Source organism: Castor canadensis, chromosome 11 (genome assembly GCF_047511655.1).
Source record: "Castor canadensis chromosome 11, mCasCan1.hap1v2, whole genome shotgun sequence".
NCBI lineage: Eukaryota > Metazoa > Chordata > Mammalia > Rodentia > Castoridae > Castor > Castor canadensis.
In genome coordinates this window covers 125583870-125602791 of record NC_133396.1, presented here as the reverse complement: position 1 = coordinate 125602791, position 18922 = coordinate 125583870, and the positions used below count along the sequence as shown (strand labels likewise).

Here is an 18922-nt window from a genome sequence, read left to right as displayed (position 1 = left end):
GCTGGTGGAGTGGTTCAAGGGGTAGGCCCTGAGTTAAAGCCCTGGTACCACACACACACAAAAAAAGATGGATTAGCTATTAATACTGAAAGCTAAACATTACATGTAATAATGAAGAGGCAGATTAGCCAAATACTTGATGAGAGAGTTGAAGACAAAAAGCAGTCATTGAAAAGGTTAGTTCGAGAAGAATTAATTTAGAATGTAACACATACGTATAGGAAAGCAATGTGAGTAAACTCCCTGTATAGCTATCCTTATCTCAACTAGCAAAAACCCTTGTTCCTTCTTATTATTGCTTATACTCTCTTCAACAAAATTGGAGATAAGGGCAAAATAGTTTCTGCCTGGTAGTGAGGGGGTTGGGGGAAGAAGGAGGGGGCAGGGGAAAGGGAGGGAGGGGGAAGGAGGGAGAAATGACCCAAATATTGTATGTACATATGAATAAAAGAAAAAAAAACAAAAAAAACCCACAGACATTCCTGGTGGTTAGTAAGACTAGTGGTATGCCCAAAGACTGCATTTCTTGAGGCATGACATTAGATGTTGCATACTTGGAGGAAAATAAATTTAACTGAACTGTTCACTCAAAACTCTAGACAAACAAGGAAAGAACAACAGGTCCCCAAGGTGATGAGGGAGAATCAGATCCCAAATTGCTGCAATATATTATCTAACTTATCATTTTTTTTAACAATAATCAGACTATAAAGAAACAGGAAAGAGTAACCCATACAAAAGGAAAAGGCTGACAGTAGAAACTGCCTTTGAGGGGGCCCAGAGATTGGACATAGCAGAAAAGAAGTTCAAAGAAGCTATTACAAATATTTTGAAAGAGCTAAAGGAAACAATGTTTAAAGGAAGACATTATGTTAATGTCTTATCAAATAGAAATTATCAATATAGATAGAAATTATTAAAAAAATCAAATGGAAACTTTGGAGTCAAAGAGCACAGTAAATAAAAATGAGAAATTCAGAAGAGGAAATTAATGACTGATTTGAATAAGCTGAAGAAAGAATCAGTGAATTTGAAGATTGATTAAAATTATACAATCTAGAGTACAGAGAGAAAAAAATAAGGAAAATGAATATAAGAGAAATGTGAGCTACCTTATTAAGGTGCAAGACAGCTGTACAATAAGAGTTTCAAAAGAGAAGAGAGATAAAGGAGAAAATCTATTCAGTGAAAAGATGGTTGAAAACTCCCCAAATTTGATAGAAGCATTAATCTATTCATTCAAGATGCTCACTGAGGTTAAGAGGATAAATAAAGGAAGTTCTAGTCCTGGAGATATCATACTGAAAATTTGAAGGTCAGGGATAAAGAGAAAATATTAAAAGCAGAAAGAGAAAAGCAACACATAAATAAGATTAACATCTGACTTCTCATCAGAAGCAATGGTGGCTAGATGACAGTGAGATGACACATTCGAAGTGCAGAAAGAAAAAAAAAAATCCATCAGCCAAGAATCCAGCAAAACATTTCATGTCTATACTTTTTGGAAACATCACAATACATCGTTGTAATTTTTCTTTATGTAATTTTACATTTCATTTTTGTTATGATAGCTGAGAGAGAAAAAGGAGAATAAGTAGATATTTATAGTTTACTATGTTAATTTTCATTTCTTTTTAGTTCTGGAGATCAAACCCAGTGCCTCCCACATGCTAGGCAAGCACTGTACCACAGAGCTACACCTCTGGCCGTGGCTATCTTCATTTCTCCCTGTAGATTCAAGTTATTATCTGCTGTTGTTTTCATTCTCTAATGCAATTTTGTTCACCTTTATCTCCCTTGTGTTGTTAATATCAAACATACTACATTTCCACATGTTATAGATATAATAATGTCATTACTTATTTGTTTTATGCAAGTTCTGTTTAAATCAGCTAAGAAAATAAAGGAGAAGAAATGCTACAGGTTCTGCTTCCTGGGATTCAACTAACTGTGGATTAGAAATATTTGAAAGGAAAATTGTGTCTATTGAATATGTACATTTTCCTTTGCCACTATTCCATAAACAATACAGTATAACAATTATCTAATGGCACTTACATTGTATTAGATACATTTGTAACAAAGCAATGATTGGAGTGTATGGGAGAATGTGTGTAGGTTATATGGATATATGCTGCCATTTGAAATTAGGAACTTTAATGTCTGTGAAGTTTGTTATATGTAGGGAGTCTTGGAACCAATCCCCATGGATACTGAGGAATGATTATATGTTGTCTTCTTGAGAGCTTGTTTGGAGGACCTAGCAGAGGACTGCAGCTACTCATATACCCTTGACTGAAGAATGGTCCTCCTCTATGGGAGATGGTCGTCCTTTTCCACGGAGTGTGCAGCTTCGGGAATGACACACATGGAACCGTGAGGGAGAAAGGGGACACCTGCCTAGCCAGCCAGATCAGCCAAATCAACCCTGGAGATCAATGGGGTGACAGATGTTGCAGCCAGATCACCCTCACATCCTATGGTCTTCTTAATTACCTACATAATGATCTTTTCAAGTGTTCATTGTTTTCCTGTGTGGATTCAGATACTGTCTGGTGTCACTTGGTTTGAGCCTGAAGAATTTTTTTCTATTATTTCTTACATTTGTCTTCTACAATCAATAAGATAATACTTCATGCCTACCAGAATGGCTATAACAAAAAATAGATATCTTCACCATCATTTGTGGAAATTTAGAGCTCTCATACCCTGCTGGTAGAAATATAAATTGGTACAGCCATTTGGGAAAGTAGTTTTGACAATTCTTCCAACGTTTTATTATATAATTCAGCAGCCACACTCCTGGGCATCTTTCTAAGAGAAATGAAGACAGATATCCACATAAAAAATTTGCATGAAGGATCAGAGCAACGTTATCCATAGTAGCCAAACAACCCAAGTACCCATCAACTGACTAACAGATAAATAGAAGTGTACATCCATTCAATGGAATATCATGTGACAATAAAAGTGAAGTACTGGTATATGCCACCACATGGATGAACCTTGACAACATTCCATTCAGAAACTAAGCTTTTCGAAGTACAATGAAAGGAAGGAGAAGTAATATGGTGTTTAGTTGGTACAGCACCCATAAATGATCTGGTAGTGCCCTTGATAATAACCTCCCTGGTGCTGGGCACAGTTGGGTGAATGTCCCTGTGTATTTTCTGGGATGGTTGTTACATCAGCCATTGCAGTCTAGTTCCTGACTGAACACATGACACCCTTTGGTAGAGAAGGTTCACTGTACTGTCGCAGCCTTGGTAACAGTGTCTTTTTCTCTCTGTTTTTGCTTTCTGAACAGACAGTTGCATCGACTTACCAGACATTCCACATGCTTCTTGGATAGGGTACCCCAGGCCAAGGAAAGGAGATATGTATCAGCCTGGGACTGTGTTAAGGTACCAGTGTAATTCTGGCTATAAACCTGATACAAATGAGCCTACAACTGTGACTTGTGAGAGAAATTTCAGATGGAGCCCATTCAAAGGGTGTAAGAGTGAGTTTTTGTTTTTAAAATATTTTTGTATACTAAATGTCTAGTAGGAGATAGGATTCTTTACTTTAAGTGAATGTAATTTGTTCCTCAAGATCAATTTAGAGTACATTATTTCAACCAAACAATAAACTACTTTTTGCCAAGAAGGACAATAAAGGCTTTACAGTTTGAGATGCTAAGATTCTGAAACTTTTCCTTAGCCCACTTCAGAATCAAATGAGAATTGGCACAGAAGTTGAATATTGTTCAGGTTAAGAATTTGCTTCATTACTGGTAAAGCTAGAATGGAGAAAGCAGTATAATATTGTTAGAGTCAGACTTCCTTCACAGCCTGTTCCTTCCCAGTGTAAACTTTAGGGTGTTGGGCAGAAGGAAATCCATATAAGTCATGAATTCAACTGATTGCAATCTGACTAGTGCTTCATGCCTTCTGAGCCAGGAGAGAGCAGGCTGACAGAGTTGGGTCTCAACTGCTTCTAGAAGACAGATTCTAACTCTTGACCCAGTTTTCTTACCTCAGGAGCCTAGAAAGGAGGTTTCCTATTTACTGGTCAGAGAGCACCCAGTGTCTACTTGTGGGGATCTCAGGGCAGATGGTTGCTATTTCATGTGCCTCCATGAAATTAGCAAGAAAGAGAGAAAATGCTTCCTTCTACCCACATACCAGAAGCTTGCCATTGTAGAGGTGAATACATTGCAACCAAAAGTACAGGGAATTGCATAGTACAGATTAGAATTTGAAAAATGTATGAAATGCACACAAATAATGAAAATTGGTAGTTTAGATCAACCTATCAAAAGACTATTTATTTCATGTTAAAAATTAACGAAGTTTAGCTGCAGTTTTAGAGTCATTTTGGGGAAGTGGAATAAAAGGTTTTTAATAAAGGAATTCAATTAAAATATATTCAACAAAACTCATTGTCATCACTTACATAACAAAGTATGGCTTGAAGATGACTAAAAGCCTACTTTTTAATCATATTTATTTTGCTCACAAGTCATTGATTTAATCACTTAATAAAGGATATTTTAACCATTTAAAAAGCAGAAGTGAAATAGTATTTATTCACATTTTAAAATATGATTAAGTAGGAATTTACTTTATGACATACATATTTAATAGTGTTTTATATTGTAAGGCATTATATGATTATAATAATAATCATATCAAACCACATAAATGTTGGGTTATTTTATTATATTTCATAAACAGATGAGCACTGAAAGTATTTGAGTGTGCCTACAAGAGTCCCTTTAATGATGGTTAAGTTCCTTGTTGGAGAATAATTTATTTTTTTTCTGTTCTAATACTTTACACCAGGCAACATAAGTTCCAGCTTAAGATATTTCTACTAATGAATGAAAAATTATATCCCTATATCAGCCCTTATTGTTTTAAAAATGAACAGACATTTCTCTTAAATTTTGAATCAAAAAGAAAAATCTTGACCATAAGCAATAATTTCTAATTATTCTAATTATAATTATTCTAATCTATGCATTAGCTGTCATGTGGATAGAAACTGTTGATAACTTTCATCTTCCTTGTAAGTAGAGAAGTATAAATTAGTAGAGTTTAATCTTAAGGCAACCTAATGAAGTCATAAGTACATAGAGGTTATTTGTCACTGTTCTTGAATAATTTTTTGTTTATTATCAAAGTTTATTGTGGGGTCAGTTCCTATCTACTAGAGAGTGCAGCTATGTCTTAATGTGCAATGGTAGTTCCAGGGTAATAGCCATTCTTCTAAAACAGTTGTACTGAGGCTCTGTTAGGTACAGACATGGAGAATGAGTCCAGAAGACCCTGACAGGATAGCCATCACTCTAGCAAAGTTCCAGTGCTATATGCAACCTATAAGGCATCTTGCTGACAATGGGACTTGAGGTTGTGGAATGAAACAGGAGTCGATCCCCTTTTCTACTCTTCTCACCAAGATAATTGGCTCTGGTGTAGGAGCCCCAAGTAGGGTTAATTTTGAAAATTTACATTTTTCACACAGTTTTGTTATGACTTCTCATTTGGATGCTCCTAGTGAAAATGCTTAGCTGGAGGGAAATGACTGGACTAGCGCTCTTTAGCAATCAGAGTGGGGCGCACAGCCCCCCAGCACTCCTCTTCGGTTTCCCCAGTTTCTCTTCAGTAGGGAGGTCTCCCAAATGTGGAAATGAGATTGTTCATCATAAAAACCTATTTATTTTGTTTACTAATCATTATCCTCATTTTTTACTTTTTAGAGGTATATTGTCCAAGACCAGAGTTTGAAAATGTTGTAATCATTCAACCTAAAGAAACTTATTTCTATGGTGATGTAGTATCATATATGTGTCATGACAACAAGATGTTTTCAGCTGTATGCAAATCAGATGGCACATGGCAACCACGAAAGCCATCATGTGATCACAGTAAGAACTTTTAGAACTGGTATTGGGGGGGGTTCTTTATATCAATGTGATGGAGATTATTAAGAGAAGCTGCTGAGGCAGGAGGATCAAGAGTTCAAGGCCAGGGCTAGCCTGGGCTACATAGAAGGCTTTATTTCAAAACACACACACACACACACACACAAGCATGCACACCAAGAGAGGCTTAAAATTAGGTGAAGGAATTTACATACTCTGCATGATTCTTAAAATATACCCAACTTTCTCTTTCTCCCCCATGATTTGCTTCTTCCCTCTCCTTGAGGTTTCCTCTTATTTTCTGAATCAACGTGAATAGGTCACATTTTTTTTAGTATATATTAATCATATAAAGAGGTTTCATTATGATATTTCCATCCATACATGTAATGTACTTTGATCATTCCACCCCCTTGATCACTCCTTCTTATTCTCACCCTGTATATCATTTTAGTGGGTTTCATTATATTCTGTTTTTATCCATGCACATAATGTACTTCAATCATATTCATCCCCCATCACTTGCTCCTTTTGTCCTCCCCATCCTGTTCACTCTCCTTCCAACACATCCCTTTTTGCACTAATGACATGTTTTCCATTTTTAAAGGTCTAAATTACACATGTGTTATTTGTCTTTCTCAGTCTGGCTTAGTATGTTTAATATGATGGTCTCCAGTTCCATGCATTTTCTGCAAATGACATAATTGCATTCTTCTTTATGATTGAATAACATTCCTTTGTGTATATCTGCCACATTTTCTTTATCCATTCATGAGTCGATGGACACCTAGGCTACTTACATAGCTTGAATATTGTGAATAGTGCTGCAATAAACATGGTGTCCCTACTGTATGCTGACTTATTTTCCTTAGGATATATGCTTGGAGTGGAAAAGCAGGATCATGTGGTAGTTCTATTTTTAGTTTTTCTGAGGAATCTCTGTATAGATTTCCAAAGTGGCTGCACTAATTTACATTCCACAAACACTGTGTGAAGATTTGTTTTCCCCACATGCTCTTCCGCATTTGTTGTTTTCTTGATGATAGCCATTCTGACTGGGGTGAGATGGACTCTCAATGTAGTTTTGATTTGCATTTCCTTTATGACTGAGGATGTTGAACACTTCTTCATGTATTCATTGGCCATTTGTACTTTTGAGAACTGTTTGTTCGGTAGTCCATTTATTAATGGGTGACTTTTTTCTTTTGATGTTCAATTTTTTGAGCTCTTTTTATATTGGGATATTAATCCCTTATTTGTTGAATAGGTAGTAAAAATCTTCTGTCATTCTGAGGCTGTCTTTTCAATCTGGTAATTGTTTCATCTGATGTGCAGAAGCTTTTTAATTTGGTGCAATCTCATTCGCCATTTTTTATTTCTACTTCCTGAGCTATTGGAGTTCTTATTCAGAAAGTCATGGCCTATGCTTATATCTTCAAGTGTTTCCTCTATTTCTCTTCTAGTAGCTTTAGTGTTTACATCAAGGTCTTTGATCCATTTTGAATTGATTTTTTTGTACAAGGTGAGAAATAGGTGTCTAGTTTCAGTCTTCTACATGTGGATATCCAGTTTTTCCAATAGCATTTGTTAAAGAGGCTGTCTTTTCTCCAACATGTTTTGGAAATGGTCAGAAACAGATGGCTGTAGCTCTACGGGATTATTTCTAGGTCTTCTATTCTGTTCCATTTATCTACATGTCTGTTTTGTACCAGTATGGTGCTCTTTTTTGTTCCTATGGTTCTGAGTATAATTCGGGGTCATGTATTGCAATGTCTCCAACATTACTCTTTTTGCTCAGGATTGCTTTGGCTACACAGAGTATTTTATGCTTCCATATGAATTTTAGGATTGATTTTTTTTCTTTTTCTGTGAAGAACACCATTGGAATTTTGGTGGGAATTGCATTGATTCTGTAGATTGCTTTCGGTAACACAGCCATTTTCACAATATGAATCCTGCTGATCCTTGAACATAGGTCTTTTCATCTTCTTGTGTCTTATTCAGTTTCTTTCTTCAATGTTTAATAGTTTTCATTTTGGAGGTCTTTCACCTCCTTAGTTAAGTTTATTCCAAGGTATTTTTTGAGGCTATTGAGAATGGATTCTTTTCCTGATTTCTTTCTTGGCCTATTCACATATAGAAAAGCTACTGATTTTTGTATGTTGATTTTGTAACCTTCTACTTTGCCAAAAGTGCTTATCAGACCTAAGAGTTTTTTGGTGGAGTCTTTAGAGAATTTTAAGTATAGGATCATATCATCTGTATATAGTGATAATTTTACTTCTTCTTTCCTTAATTGAATCCCCTTTATTTCTTTCTCCTACTTTGTTGCTCTGGCTTGAATTCCTGTGCTATATTGAGTAAGAGTCAAGTAAGCCAACTTGATCATGGTGTATGATCTTTTTAGTGTATTTTTAAATTTAGTTTTCAAGTATTTTATTAAGAACTTTTGTGTCCATATTAATCAAGGGAATTGATCTATAATTTTCTTTTTGTTATTATTGTGTCCTTATCCAATTTTGTAGCAGGGTAATAATGGTTTCATAGAATGAATTTGGAAGTGCTCCTTTTCTATTTTATGAAATAGTTTGAGGAGCATTGATGTTATTTCTTCTTCAAGGTGTGGTAGAATTCAGCAATGAATCTGTCTGGTCCTAGACTTTTCTTTGTTGGGAGACACTTTAATTCTGCTTCAACCTTGTTGTTTGTTACAGATCTCTGTTTAAGTTGCTTATTTCCTCTTGGTTTAATTTTGGTAAATTGTATATAGAAATCCATTGCTTCTAGATTTTCCAATTTACTGGAACAAAAGTTTGCAAAAATATACCCTAATAATTCTCTGAATTTCATTGATATTTATTAGAATACTCCTTTTCTTTTTTTTGGCACTATTGGGATTTGAACTCAGGGCTTCACACTTACTAGGCAGGCACTCTTACTGCTTGAGCTACTCTCCCTGCCCAAGATATCCCTTTTCATCTGTAATTTTATTAATTCATGTCTTCTCCCTTTTTTTTTTGTTATTTTAGCTAAGGGCTTGCTAATGTTGCTTATCTTTTCAATGAACCAACTCTTTGTTTCATTGACTCTTTGTGTGTCTTTCTTTTCATCACCATTTCACTAATTTCTGCCCTGATCGTTATTATTTCTTTCCATCTACTGCTTTTGGGTTTAGCTTGTTTTTGTTTTTCTAAGAACTTGTGGTGCATCATTAGTTTATTTGTGAACACTCTGATTTTTTAATGTGGGAGATCATAGTACTGCCTTTGCTGTGTCCCAAAGGTTTTGATAAGTTGTGTTTTCATTTTCATTTGATTCTAAGAATTTTCTAATAACCCCCCAATTTCTCTGATGATCAAGTCACCATTGAAAAGTATATGTTGTCCAATTTGCATGTGCTTGAGTATTTTGTGTGGTTTCTCTTGCCATTGATTTCTAGTTATATTCCATTGTGGTCTGATAAATTACTGGAAGTTATTTCAGTTTTTCTGTCTTTGTTAAGAATTGCTTTACAACCTAAAATGTGGTCTACTTTGGAGAAATTTCTTTGGACTGCTGAGAATAATGTGCATTCTGAAGTTGTTGGGTAGAATATTCTGTAGATGTCTGTTAAGTCCATTTGATTCATGGAATGATTTAACTAAAGTTTCTTTGTTGATTTTTTTTTTGTGTGTGTAGATGACCTACCTGTTGGTGAGAGTAGGGTATTAAGGTCATCCACTATTATTTGTTGGGGTTTGTGTTTTTATGTCCAGTCATGTTTGTTTTGTGGAATTGGGTGCACTAATGCTTGGTGCTTATGTGTTTGCCATTGTTATATCCTCTTGATGAGTTGTTTCCTTTATCAATATGAAATGAACTTCTTTGTCTCTTCTGACTAGTATTGGTTTACAGTCTACTTTGTCAGATATTAGTATAGCTATTCCTGCTTGCTTTTGAGCTCCATTTGTATGCAATATCTTCTCCATCTTTTACTTTAAGCATATTTTTCTTTGCCAGTAAGGTACATTTCTTTTTTCCTTCCTTCCTTCCTTCCTTCCTTCTTTCCTTCCTTCCTTTCCTTTCCTTTCTTCTCTTCCCTTCCCTTCCCTTCCTTCCTTTTGTCTCTCTCTCTCTCTCTCTCTTTCTGGCAGTACTGGGTTTTGAAGACAGGGCCTCATGCTTACTGTGCAGGTCTTCTACCACTTGAGCCATGCCTCCAGCCCTTTTTTCCTTTAGTTATTTTTTGGATAAGGTGTTATATTTTTGCCTAGGTCTGGACTTGGACCATGATTTTCCTACCTATGGCCTCCTACATACCTGAGATTATAACCATGTACCAGCATGCCTATCTTATTTGTTGAGATGGGGGTCTCCCTAACGTTTTCCCTAGGTTAGCTTCAAACTGTGATGCTCCCATTCTCTACAAAGTGTGCTTCTTGTCAGTTGCATCTGTTGTTTTTGTAATGTTTGAGTCTTTCCTAATCCTCATTTCTTTATCTATTCATCAAATGAGATTTATTCTTTTCAGTTTTTTCATGGTTGTGTTTATCTTCCTTTTCTGTGTGTAGGATTCCTTTAAGTATCTTCTGCAGTTCTGGATTAGTGGTCATGAATTCCTTTAGTTTTTGTTTATACAGAGGATTTTTTTTATTACTCCTTCAATTATGAAAAATAGTTTTTCTTGATACAGAAAACTAGGCTGACAATTATTTCTTTCAGGGCCTGAAATACATCATTACATGCATTCCCCGCTTTTAGAGTTTCTATTGAGAAATCTGTTTTTATTCTGTTGGGTTAACCTTTGTATGTGACTTGGTGTTTCTCTCTTATACCTTTTAATATTCGTTCCTTACTCTGTGTACTCAATATTTTATCTATCATATGATGTGGAGAGGATCTTTTTCTGGTCTTCTCTAGTGTTCTAATGGCCTCTTATAGATAGAAGATGGCTGTATGACCATCTCTTTTTCAAGATTAGGTAAATTTTCTACTATTTTTTTTCAAAGTTTTATATGCCTTTAACTTGCACTTCTTCCTCTTCTATGCCCATGACACACAGGTTTGGTCTCTGAATGGTGTTCTGTTTGTATTTTTGTATTATTTTTCCTTATCATTGTCTGAATGTTGTAATTCATCTACCTCATCTCATGCTCTGATATTATGTCTTCTGTTTAATCCAGTCAGTTGGCAAAGCTTTTAACTGAGTTTTTTATTTGACTTATTGAGCTTTTCATTCCCCAAATTTCAATTCAATTTTTCAGGATTTTTATATCTTTATTATTGTAATCCTCTTTGATATCCTGCATTGGTCCCCTTATTTCACTCACCTGTTTATTTGTATTCTCTTGGAATTCACTCAGGTGTTTATTCATAACCTCTTTAATTTCATTGATCATTCTTATAAGTATTCTTTTGGATTCTTTGCCAGAGATTCACTTCACTATCATTGGAGTATAATATTCTGGAGCTGTTAACTTTTGGAGTAGTCATGTTGCTTTGCTTTCATTATAGTTCTTATATTTCTGAATTAGAACTTGTGCACCTGAGGCCAGGTTGTAGTTGGAAGTTTTAATCATCTGTATCAATTTAGTCAAAGTATTCTCAATGTTCAGGCAGGACTGAGTACTGGCAGTGTGACATGCAGTTTCTTATGACCAGACTTGGAGTATAGCTCAGTAGGCAAACATTCAGGCACACATGTGCAGGGCAATTGACTCTATCTGTTGTACTATACAGAGAGAAGAAACCTAGCTGGAGTTTCTGGTAGTTCCTAGTGTACAGTTGGTGCTGTGTGTGAGTTGAGGGTGGGGATGGTCAAATGTCAGTTTTCTGCTGCAGGACTGCTTTCAGTTTAGAAGCTTCCCTTCTTTTTGTATTGGGAGGCGTTGCTCCACAGACCCTTAGTTTTTGCCCCCAAGGTCACTTTTTCTCTCCTCCCATACAATCTTTAATTATTTTATTTCAAACATGTATACTCTGTACTTTGATCATATTTATCCTTCTGTTGTCCTCTCCTTTTGCTATTCCCCTTCCCCCTTGTTCCCCTCCAACACCCCCCTTTTTCACTCATATTATTTTTTCATTTTTAAAAAGATACAGATTATGCATGTGAGAGAAAACATGCAATATTTTTCTTTTTCAGTCTGGCTTATTTTGTTTCACATGATGATCTCTAGTTCCACCCATTTTCCTGTAAATGACATAATTCCATTTATGTTTATGTCTTTTTTTAATTTATAGAATACTTTATTAGATTCTGTAATCAAACCCACATAGATAAAGACCCTACATATTTAATTCAGTGTGTTACCCCTGTATGAATGGGAAAAGTTAATCCTAATCTTTCTAGACAGATATGGCTATTAATTTCTGTACAATGTCAACTCAACATGGCAAACTGGGATAATTTTTCCAACTTGACAGCACAGCTAAAGTTTCCAAATACTCAAATTATTTATATGTTTATATATATTTATATAAAATACCAATAATAGCAGTATGTATGCATCTATAGCAGCAACAGCTTTTCCAGATTCTGCAGTCCTGTGAACAAAATTGTCGAGACATCCAGCACACTCTGTTAGAAAAAACGAAAATGTAAAAAATAAAACCCCAGAAATGTTTATGTCTTAATAGTACTCCATAGTGTATATATACCAAATTTTTCAATCCATTCATCCATTGGTGGGTACCTAAGCTGATTCTATATCTTAGCTATTGTGAATAATGCCATGATAAACATGGGTGTCCTTGCAATGCATTACAATGTTGCATTCACTTAGCTTCTATGACATATAAGCACTTCTTTTTATTGCTATTGGTGAATCTTGTACTTTAATGGACTTTCCTATAATTATCTCTGGTGTTTGATGCTGGTGTTCCTCTTATAAGAATTCTTTTTTTTTTTACATTTCATTAGCATATACTAGTTGCACAAGGGGGATTCATTGTGACATTTACATATGTGCTTGCAATGTTTCTTAATTAGATTCAACCCTCCATCATTCTCCCTCTTTCTTTTCCCTGCCTTCTTAGAACAGTTTAGAACAATTTCAACAGGTTTAATTGTTGTGTTTTGATACATGCATGTAAAGTACATCCACCATATTTGTCCTCCTTCACCCGCTCCATTTACCTACCCCTGGACAGGACCTGTTTTACTTTCCTATCCTTCATTTTTTAAGTGTGTATTGATTGTTCAAAGTGGTTTCTCCTTGGTATTACACACACACACACACACACACACACACACACACACACACAGTACTTTAATCAGATCAACCCCTGTTACTTACTCTTTATCACCATGATCCCCTATTATTCAACAGTTCTCAGTACATTTTGTTCTACTATCTTCATACATAGATGCAATGTATTTCAATATTATTCACTGTCTATCATTTGTCCTCTCTCTCTTTAACTGAACAATCCAAAAGTTTCATGGAAAATATTTTGGTGTCCTTTCTATATCTTGGCATTTAACATGGAATTGGTTATGTGTCAATTTTGAATGTGACTTAGGAGTAAATCCAGTCTTTATGCAAAAATGGTCCCCAAACAATATAAAGTTGAATGAACTGTCAATAAACTGAAAGAAGACTTGAGGGGTTTGTGTTAGTCAGCTTTCTGTCACTCTAATGAATACTTGAGACAACTAATTTATAAAGAAAAAAAGGTCATTTTGTTTCATAGTTTTGGAGGTTTTAGGCCATGACCTGTTGATCCTGCTGCTTTGGACCTGTGCCTAGGCAGCAGTGTGTAATAGAGCAAAATTGCTTATACCATCATGAGTCAGGGAGGAGAGAGAGAGAGAGAGAGAGAGAGAGAGAGTGAGAGAGAGAGAGAGAGCCCCTTCAAGGGTACAATGCTAATGTCTAAGAACTCATACATTGCTACACCTCTTAAAGGTCTCACCAACTCCCAATATTGCTGCCCCAGGGAACCAAGCCTTTAGTTTTGGGGCCACTTTTGGAACTTGAACATCCAAATTATAGCAGCTTGTGTATTGTGCCTTTCTAGTGCTTAAACATGAAACTTAAAGGAAGGCTGCTATGTGCAAGGGTTTAACCAAATGATCTTATAAGCAGAAAAGACTTCTCCAAACCACACAAATTCTGGGATGTACTATTTCACACATTCTACAGGATCACACTCTCTTGCTTTTTTGTCTTATTATTAAGATTGCAAGTTTCCTCCTAAAATTGCCCATGGACGTTATAAATTGAATTCAAATTTCTTTGGAAGTGAGGCCACATATGAATGCGATGAAGGATACACTCTGGTTGGAGAAGAGAAACTCTCCTGTGATTTTTCACGCTGGTTACCAGCAGTCCCTCAGTGTAAAGGTAACTGCTTTCGTTTCTCAGCCCCATGACAAAGTAGGTAGAACAGTCACGAGAGGATCAAGGGCAAAGTTCTTCTTGGCTAGTGGCAGTACAAAAACACCTGATTTTATTTTATTTATTTTCAATGATTAATATATGCAGTTGGTACCTCACACAAGAAGTACAAAGAACACAAACATTACTCCCCCTCTACTTCTTTTTCCTAGTCACCAAATTCAACCTTCTTGAAGCAGCTTTTATCGTAAAAACATCAGTGTTTATGATTGTACTGTGGGCCTGTGTAACATCTTCAATGAAGCTTGTTTTAGCATGAACATAGGCTCTCCTGGGCTGAATCCGAATGCCATAGAGACAAGTCTTTCTGTTAGAACCTCCTCCTGGACACCATCGTGATGTGGACAATGTGTGTCGAGGAGACTCCTAGTGCCAACTAACTGTGGGAACAGGAGTAGTCAAGATTGGGTATATATTTTTTCATGTATACAATAATAATATTACCATATTAACAATAACTTGGGATTTATTTGGAACCATTGTCTCCATTCCACACAGATAAAGTTAGAAAACTTCATGCCTAGACTCTTAGTGTTAATTTGCTAGCAGAGAATCTGGGTTCTCATCCCTTAAAAAATAAATCCAGTGGCTCACACCTATAATCCTGACACTTGGGAGGCTGCGTTTGGAGGATCAAGATTTGAGGTCAGCCCAAATAAATAATTCCCAAGACCTCATCTCCAAAATAACCAGAGCAAAATGGACTGGGAGTGTAGTTCAAGTGGTCCAGCACTTGCTTTGCAAGCATGAGTTCAAACCCCAGTCCCAGCCCCAAAGAAATCCTATCATTTTATTTAAGTATGTTATAAGCATGGGCAAGTTTCTTACCGTCTATGTCTCTAAACTGTCTCCTATATAAAATGGGATAAATAGAATTCACTTCATAGGACGTTGAGAGTTAATTGATATTGTCACATGATGAGTCAATGCCCTGTATAGCTATCCTTATCTCAACCAGCAAAAACCCTTGTTCCTTCCTATTATTGCTTATACTCTCTCTACAACAAAATTAGAAATAAGGGCAAAATAGTTTCTGCTGGGTATTGGGGTGGGGAGAGGAAGGGGGGGAGTGGGTGGTAAGGGAGGGGGTGGGGGCAAGGGGGAGAAATGACCCAAGCCTTGTATGCACATATGAATAATAAAAGAAAAATGAAAAAAAAAAAATAAAATGTATGTAATATATGTTATATATGCATATTATATATGTAAAAAAAAAAGAGATTGTCACATGAAATGCTCAGTCCTCATTCTCAATAGCAATAAAAATGTCAACCAATATTATTGTTATCAGAATGAAAGAAAACTAGAAGAAGAATTCTCACTTAAATATAGTTTATTCTCACTATCCTAGACTCCTTTTTTGTCTAGATTTACAGATTACCTAAAAATATGTTCCCATTATAGCTCGGTGTCTGAAACCAGAGATAGAAAACGGAAAGCTGTCTGTGGATAAGGAACAGTATACTGAATCTGAGAATGTCACCATCAGTTGTAACTCTGGCTTTTTAATGGTGGGTCCCCAAAGTATTGCTTGCTCAGAAAACGCAACCTGGTATCCACAGGTGCCCACATGTGAATGGGTAAGTGGCACAACTTAAGCAAGTTCATGCAGTCAAACCCTAAAAATGGTGTTCCCCCTCTTCTCTTTCTTTTTCTTCTCTTCTCTCTCTCTCTCTCTCTCTCTCTCTCTCTCTCTCTTCCCTTTCTTCCTCCCCCTCTCCTTTTCCTTCTCCCTCTCCCTTTTTCTTCTCTGAAGCACTCTGGTGAGTTGGAAGTGGCAAGTTTTTCTTCTGTCAGTTAAGAATAGGAAAAACTAAGCCCCTTTGAGAGCAGGGTCCCATTTACCTGGGAGAATGACTTCCTAGACCATAATTGTATTGCTGTTCAACTTCTGGATGGGCAGCAGAAGAGTCTCCATCACACCCTCCACCCACATCTCTTTCAGGAGGTCCTTGAAGGCTGTGAACAAGTGCTCAAAGGCAGGAAACTCACACAGTGTCTCCCAGACCCAGACGCAGTGAAAATGGCCCTGGAGGTGTATAAGCTGTCTCTGGAGATCGAGCTACTGGAACTAGAGAGAGACAAGGCAAGACAATCAGTCCTGAAGTCATCACTGTGATTTTTCCCAGAAGGGAGAAAGAGGCATCAGGCTAGTTTGCTGGATTCAATGCATACAGATCACTTCAGCTTAGCACCTCTTTTTCACTTTGACACCAATATTCATGATAATAAAAATCTAGAAAGGATGATTAAGCTTTAGTGCTTTGAGATTGTGAAGCTATTGATCATCTTATTGCTCATATTTTTGCTTTTCTGGATGCAAAGTATACATTTTTTCAATTAAAAATTTATATGTCAAAAATCTGTTTCTGTGGTCATTTAGTCCTCTCTAAAGTGAATACATTTACTTTACTGAATAGGCTGTGAAAACATGTACTTTGGTTCACACCAAAGTGTCCCTTTACTCTGCAGTTCCCCTTGTGCAAATCACCCAGATTCTCAGAGGTCAAACAAAATGTTAGCACTTGTCACCCATCAGCCCTGTGCAGTCCCCCATTGGAGGGAGTCCAGCCCTACCCCCTGAACTCCTGTGCACATTGTGTCTTTCACTCATGCTATATCTTACCTGTTTCCCTCCATGAAGGAATGTTACATTTGTGTCTAACCTCCTAATTCCAGTCCCAGAAAAGGGACCCCAATGAAATGATGAATGTGAAGTCTAGGTGACCCACCTGTGTATTTCCAAGTCTTCCATATGATTTGGCCACCATTTTCCTTTATATTAAATTAAAATGGTTTGAATGCATAAGGAGAAAACCCTTATCAGTGTCACTTATATCTCTGGATACTTTGGAAGGTTTTATTCCTTTCAGGAGTCACTTTCTCAGATTCTTGTTTCCTCTGAAGTCTCTTTCTCTCATCTCAGTGCCTCCTGCTGTCTCTTTTCCTTTATACAGAAGTCTGTGGTGGGGGGATGGGGGAACACTGGCTCCTTTGATTTAATTTCCACAACATACAGCGAGGAGGCTGTGGTGTAGAGCAGGTTTCACTGACCCTTATATGTAACAGAGGGGCTTGAACCACTAGAGAATCCACCTAACACGGAAGGTATCTATCTGTCTACCACCACAAAAGCCATTATCTATTAGGCTGCTTGGAGTTTTTTTGTTTGTTGTTGGATGTTTATCTTTGGGTTTCCCTTGAGATAAGGACATAAGGACAACTAGTTTCATTGAAAGGTGGTTCTGGAAAGCACTGTGAGCCAGTGGGTAGTAAGATGAAATAAAGTGAGCTAAAGAGGGACTGTTTGGAGGGGGTTATTACCGTTGCTCACAAGGACTTGCTCATCCTGACAGCCTTTTAGAACTGAGTTGCCCTCCTGAGGATGAGGACTTGGAGTATTTTATACCAATTTCCTTCCCTTGCTGCTGAATATCTGCTCCAACGACACCAACTCTCAGGCACAAGGGACCCCCTACTGTGGGCTTGGACCAGGCTCCAAGGGCAAGGATCCCCACCAGGCAGAGATGGTGCAGCCACCAGTACCCATAAGGCTGCTTGTAGTGACCTCCAAAGTAGGCAAAGGGCATAGGACCAGTGGACAGATGGCCTCCTCTAGAGTCACCTTTCCTGTGTGGTCCCATTAACTGACATGTTGATCTAGTCAACCATTCTCTCCCTTCATTAATGTCATTTCTTGTCAGATCTCTGGGTCATTGTGCCTTCCTTCCATTGCTCTGACATGATTTCCTTCACTTTCGTAGAGTGAGCGATCTAGTTTCCATCTTCCCTTGCACTCTGGGCCTGTAGTGATTTCTCTTGTGACTGATTTCTCGCAAATAGAATATTTGCCAAACTTGTCTTCTAAACAACTTAGCTAAAATTTACTAATAACTCAACAATCCACTAAACATTCTTGATTTCCTCTTTTGGATTCTGGGCATGAGGATGCTTCATGAGCCCCAGTGGGGTCTCAGACATTCTAGGAATAGCATGTCTTCTTTGATCTCATTGTTTAGATGTCTCACAGTATAACTTTCATCTTCTCTAAATTGTTCACTAAAAATATGATCTTAGAAGTGGAAATGATTATTAGGAATATGGCTCCAAAAAGTAGGAAAAGTTTGTTTAACCAGGTGCTCATTGATGGTTTGAGTAAGAAGCAGGAAGTAAGCCTGATATTTTATACTAAAAATTTAAAATAGTTTTTAGAACATACAGAAAGATAATCACAATTGGCTTATCAGGAGGTAGTCAGATGTAAAATATTAAAAAATAGCATAGGGCACAGGTTCCTGTTTGTAGCAGAGCAACTGTAAGCAAAGGAAACACAGATATCCGTTTTGCTTATGTCTACAACTTCCTTCTCTTTATTTACTTACATTGTCTGAAGGGGCAAGATAGGGTGTTGTCCAGTTCCTTGGTGTTATATGTGGATAAACATCTGACACTTACAGTTTCACTCACTTGCTTCTGCTAATTTTTGCTTGTCTGTAACTAGAAAGAGATTCTATACCCACCTCCAGTCCTCCTGGCACTAAACATCACACAGAAATATCTTCATTCATTAAATAATAATTTTAAAAACATGACTTTGCTCAGTGCTGTGTGAATTAAGTTCCTCTTTCATTAT

The 18922-nt window shown here is 36.8% G+C and overlaps 1 protein-coding gene across 3 annotated transcripts in view; it reads left to right on the top strand.

The window, feature by feature from the left end:
- C4bpa (complement component 4 binding protein alpha) overlaps positions 1-16651 on the top strand; it is a 37486-nt gene extending 20835 nt beyond the window's left edge. For all 3 annotated transcript variants that reach the window (XM_074048450.1, XM_074048449.1, XM_020170234.2), the window contains 5 exons: positions 3308-3502; positions 5744-5911; positions 14071-14235; positions 15694-15869; positions 16235-16651. In XM_074048450.1, coding sequence (XP_073904551.1) covers positions 3308-3502; positions 5744-5911; positions 14071-14235; positions 15694-15869; positions 16235-16408 — 878 coding nt within the window. In that variant the 3' untranslated portion in view covers positions 16409-16651. The remainder of the gene's footprint in view (positions 1-3307; positions 3503-5743; positions 5912-14070; positions 14236-15693; positions 15870-16234) is intronic.
- Positions 16652-18922: the final 2271 nt, after the last annotated feature.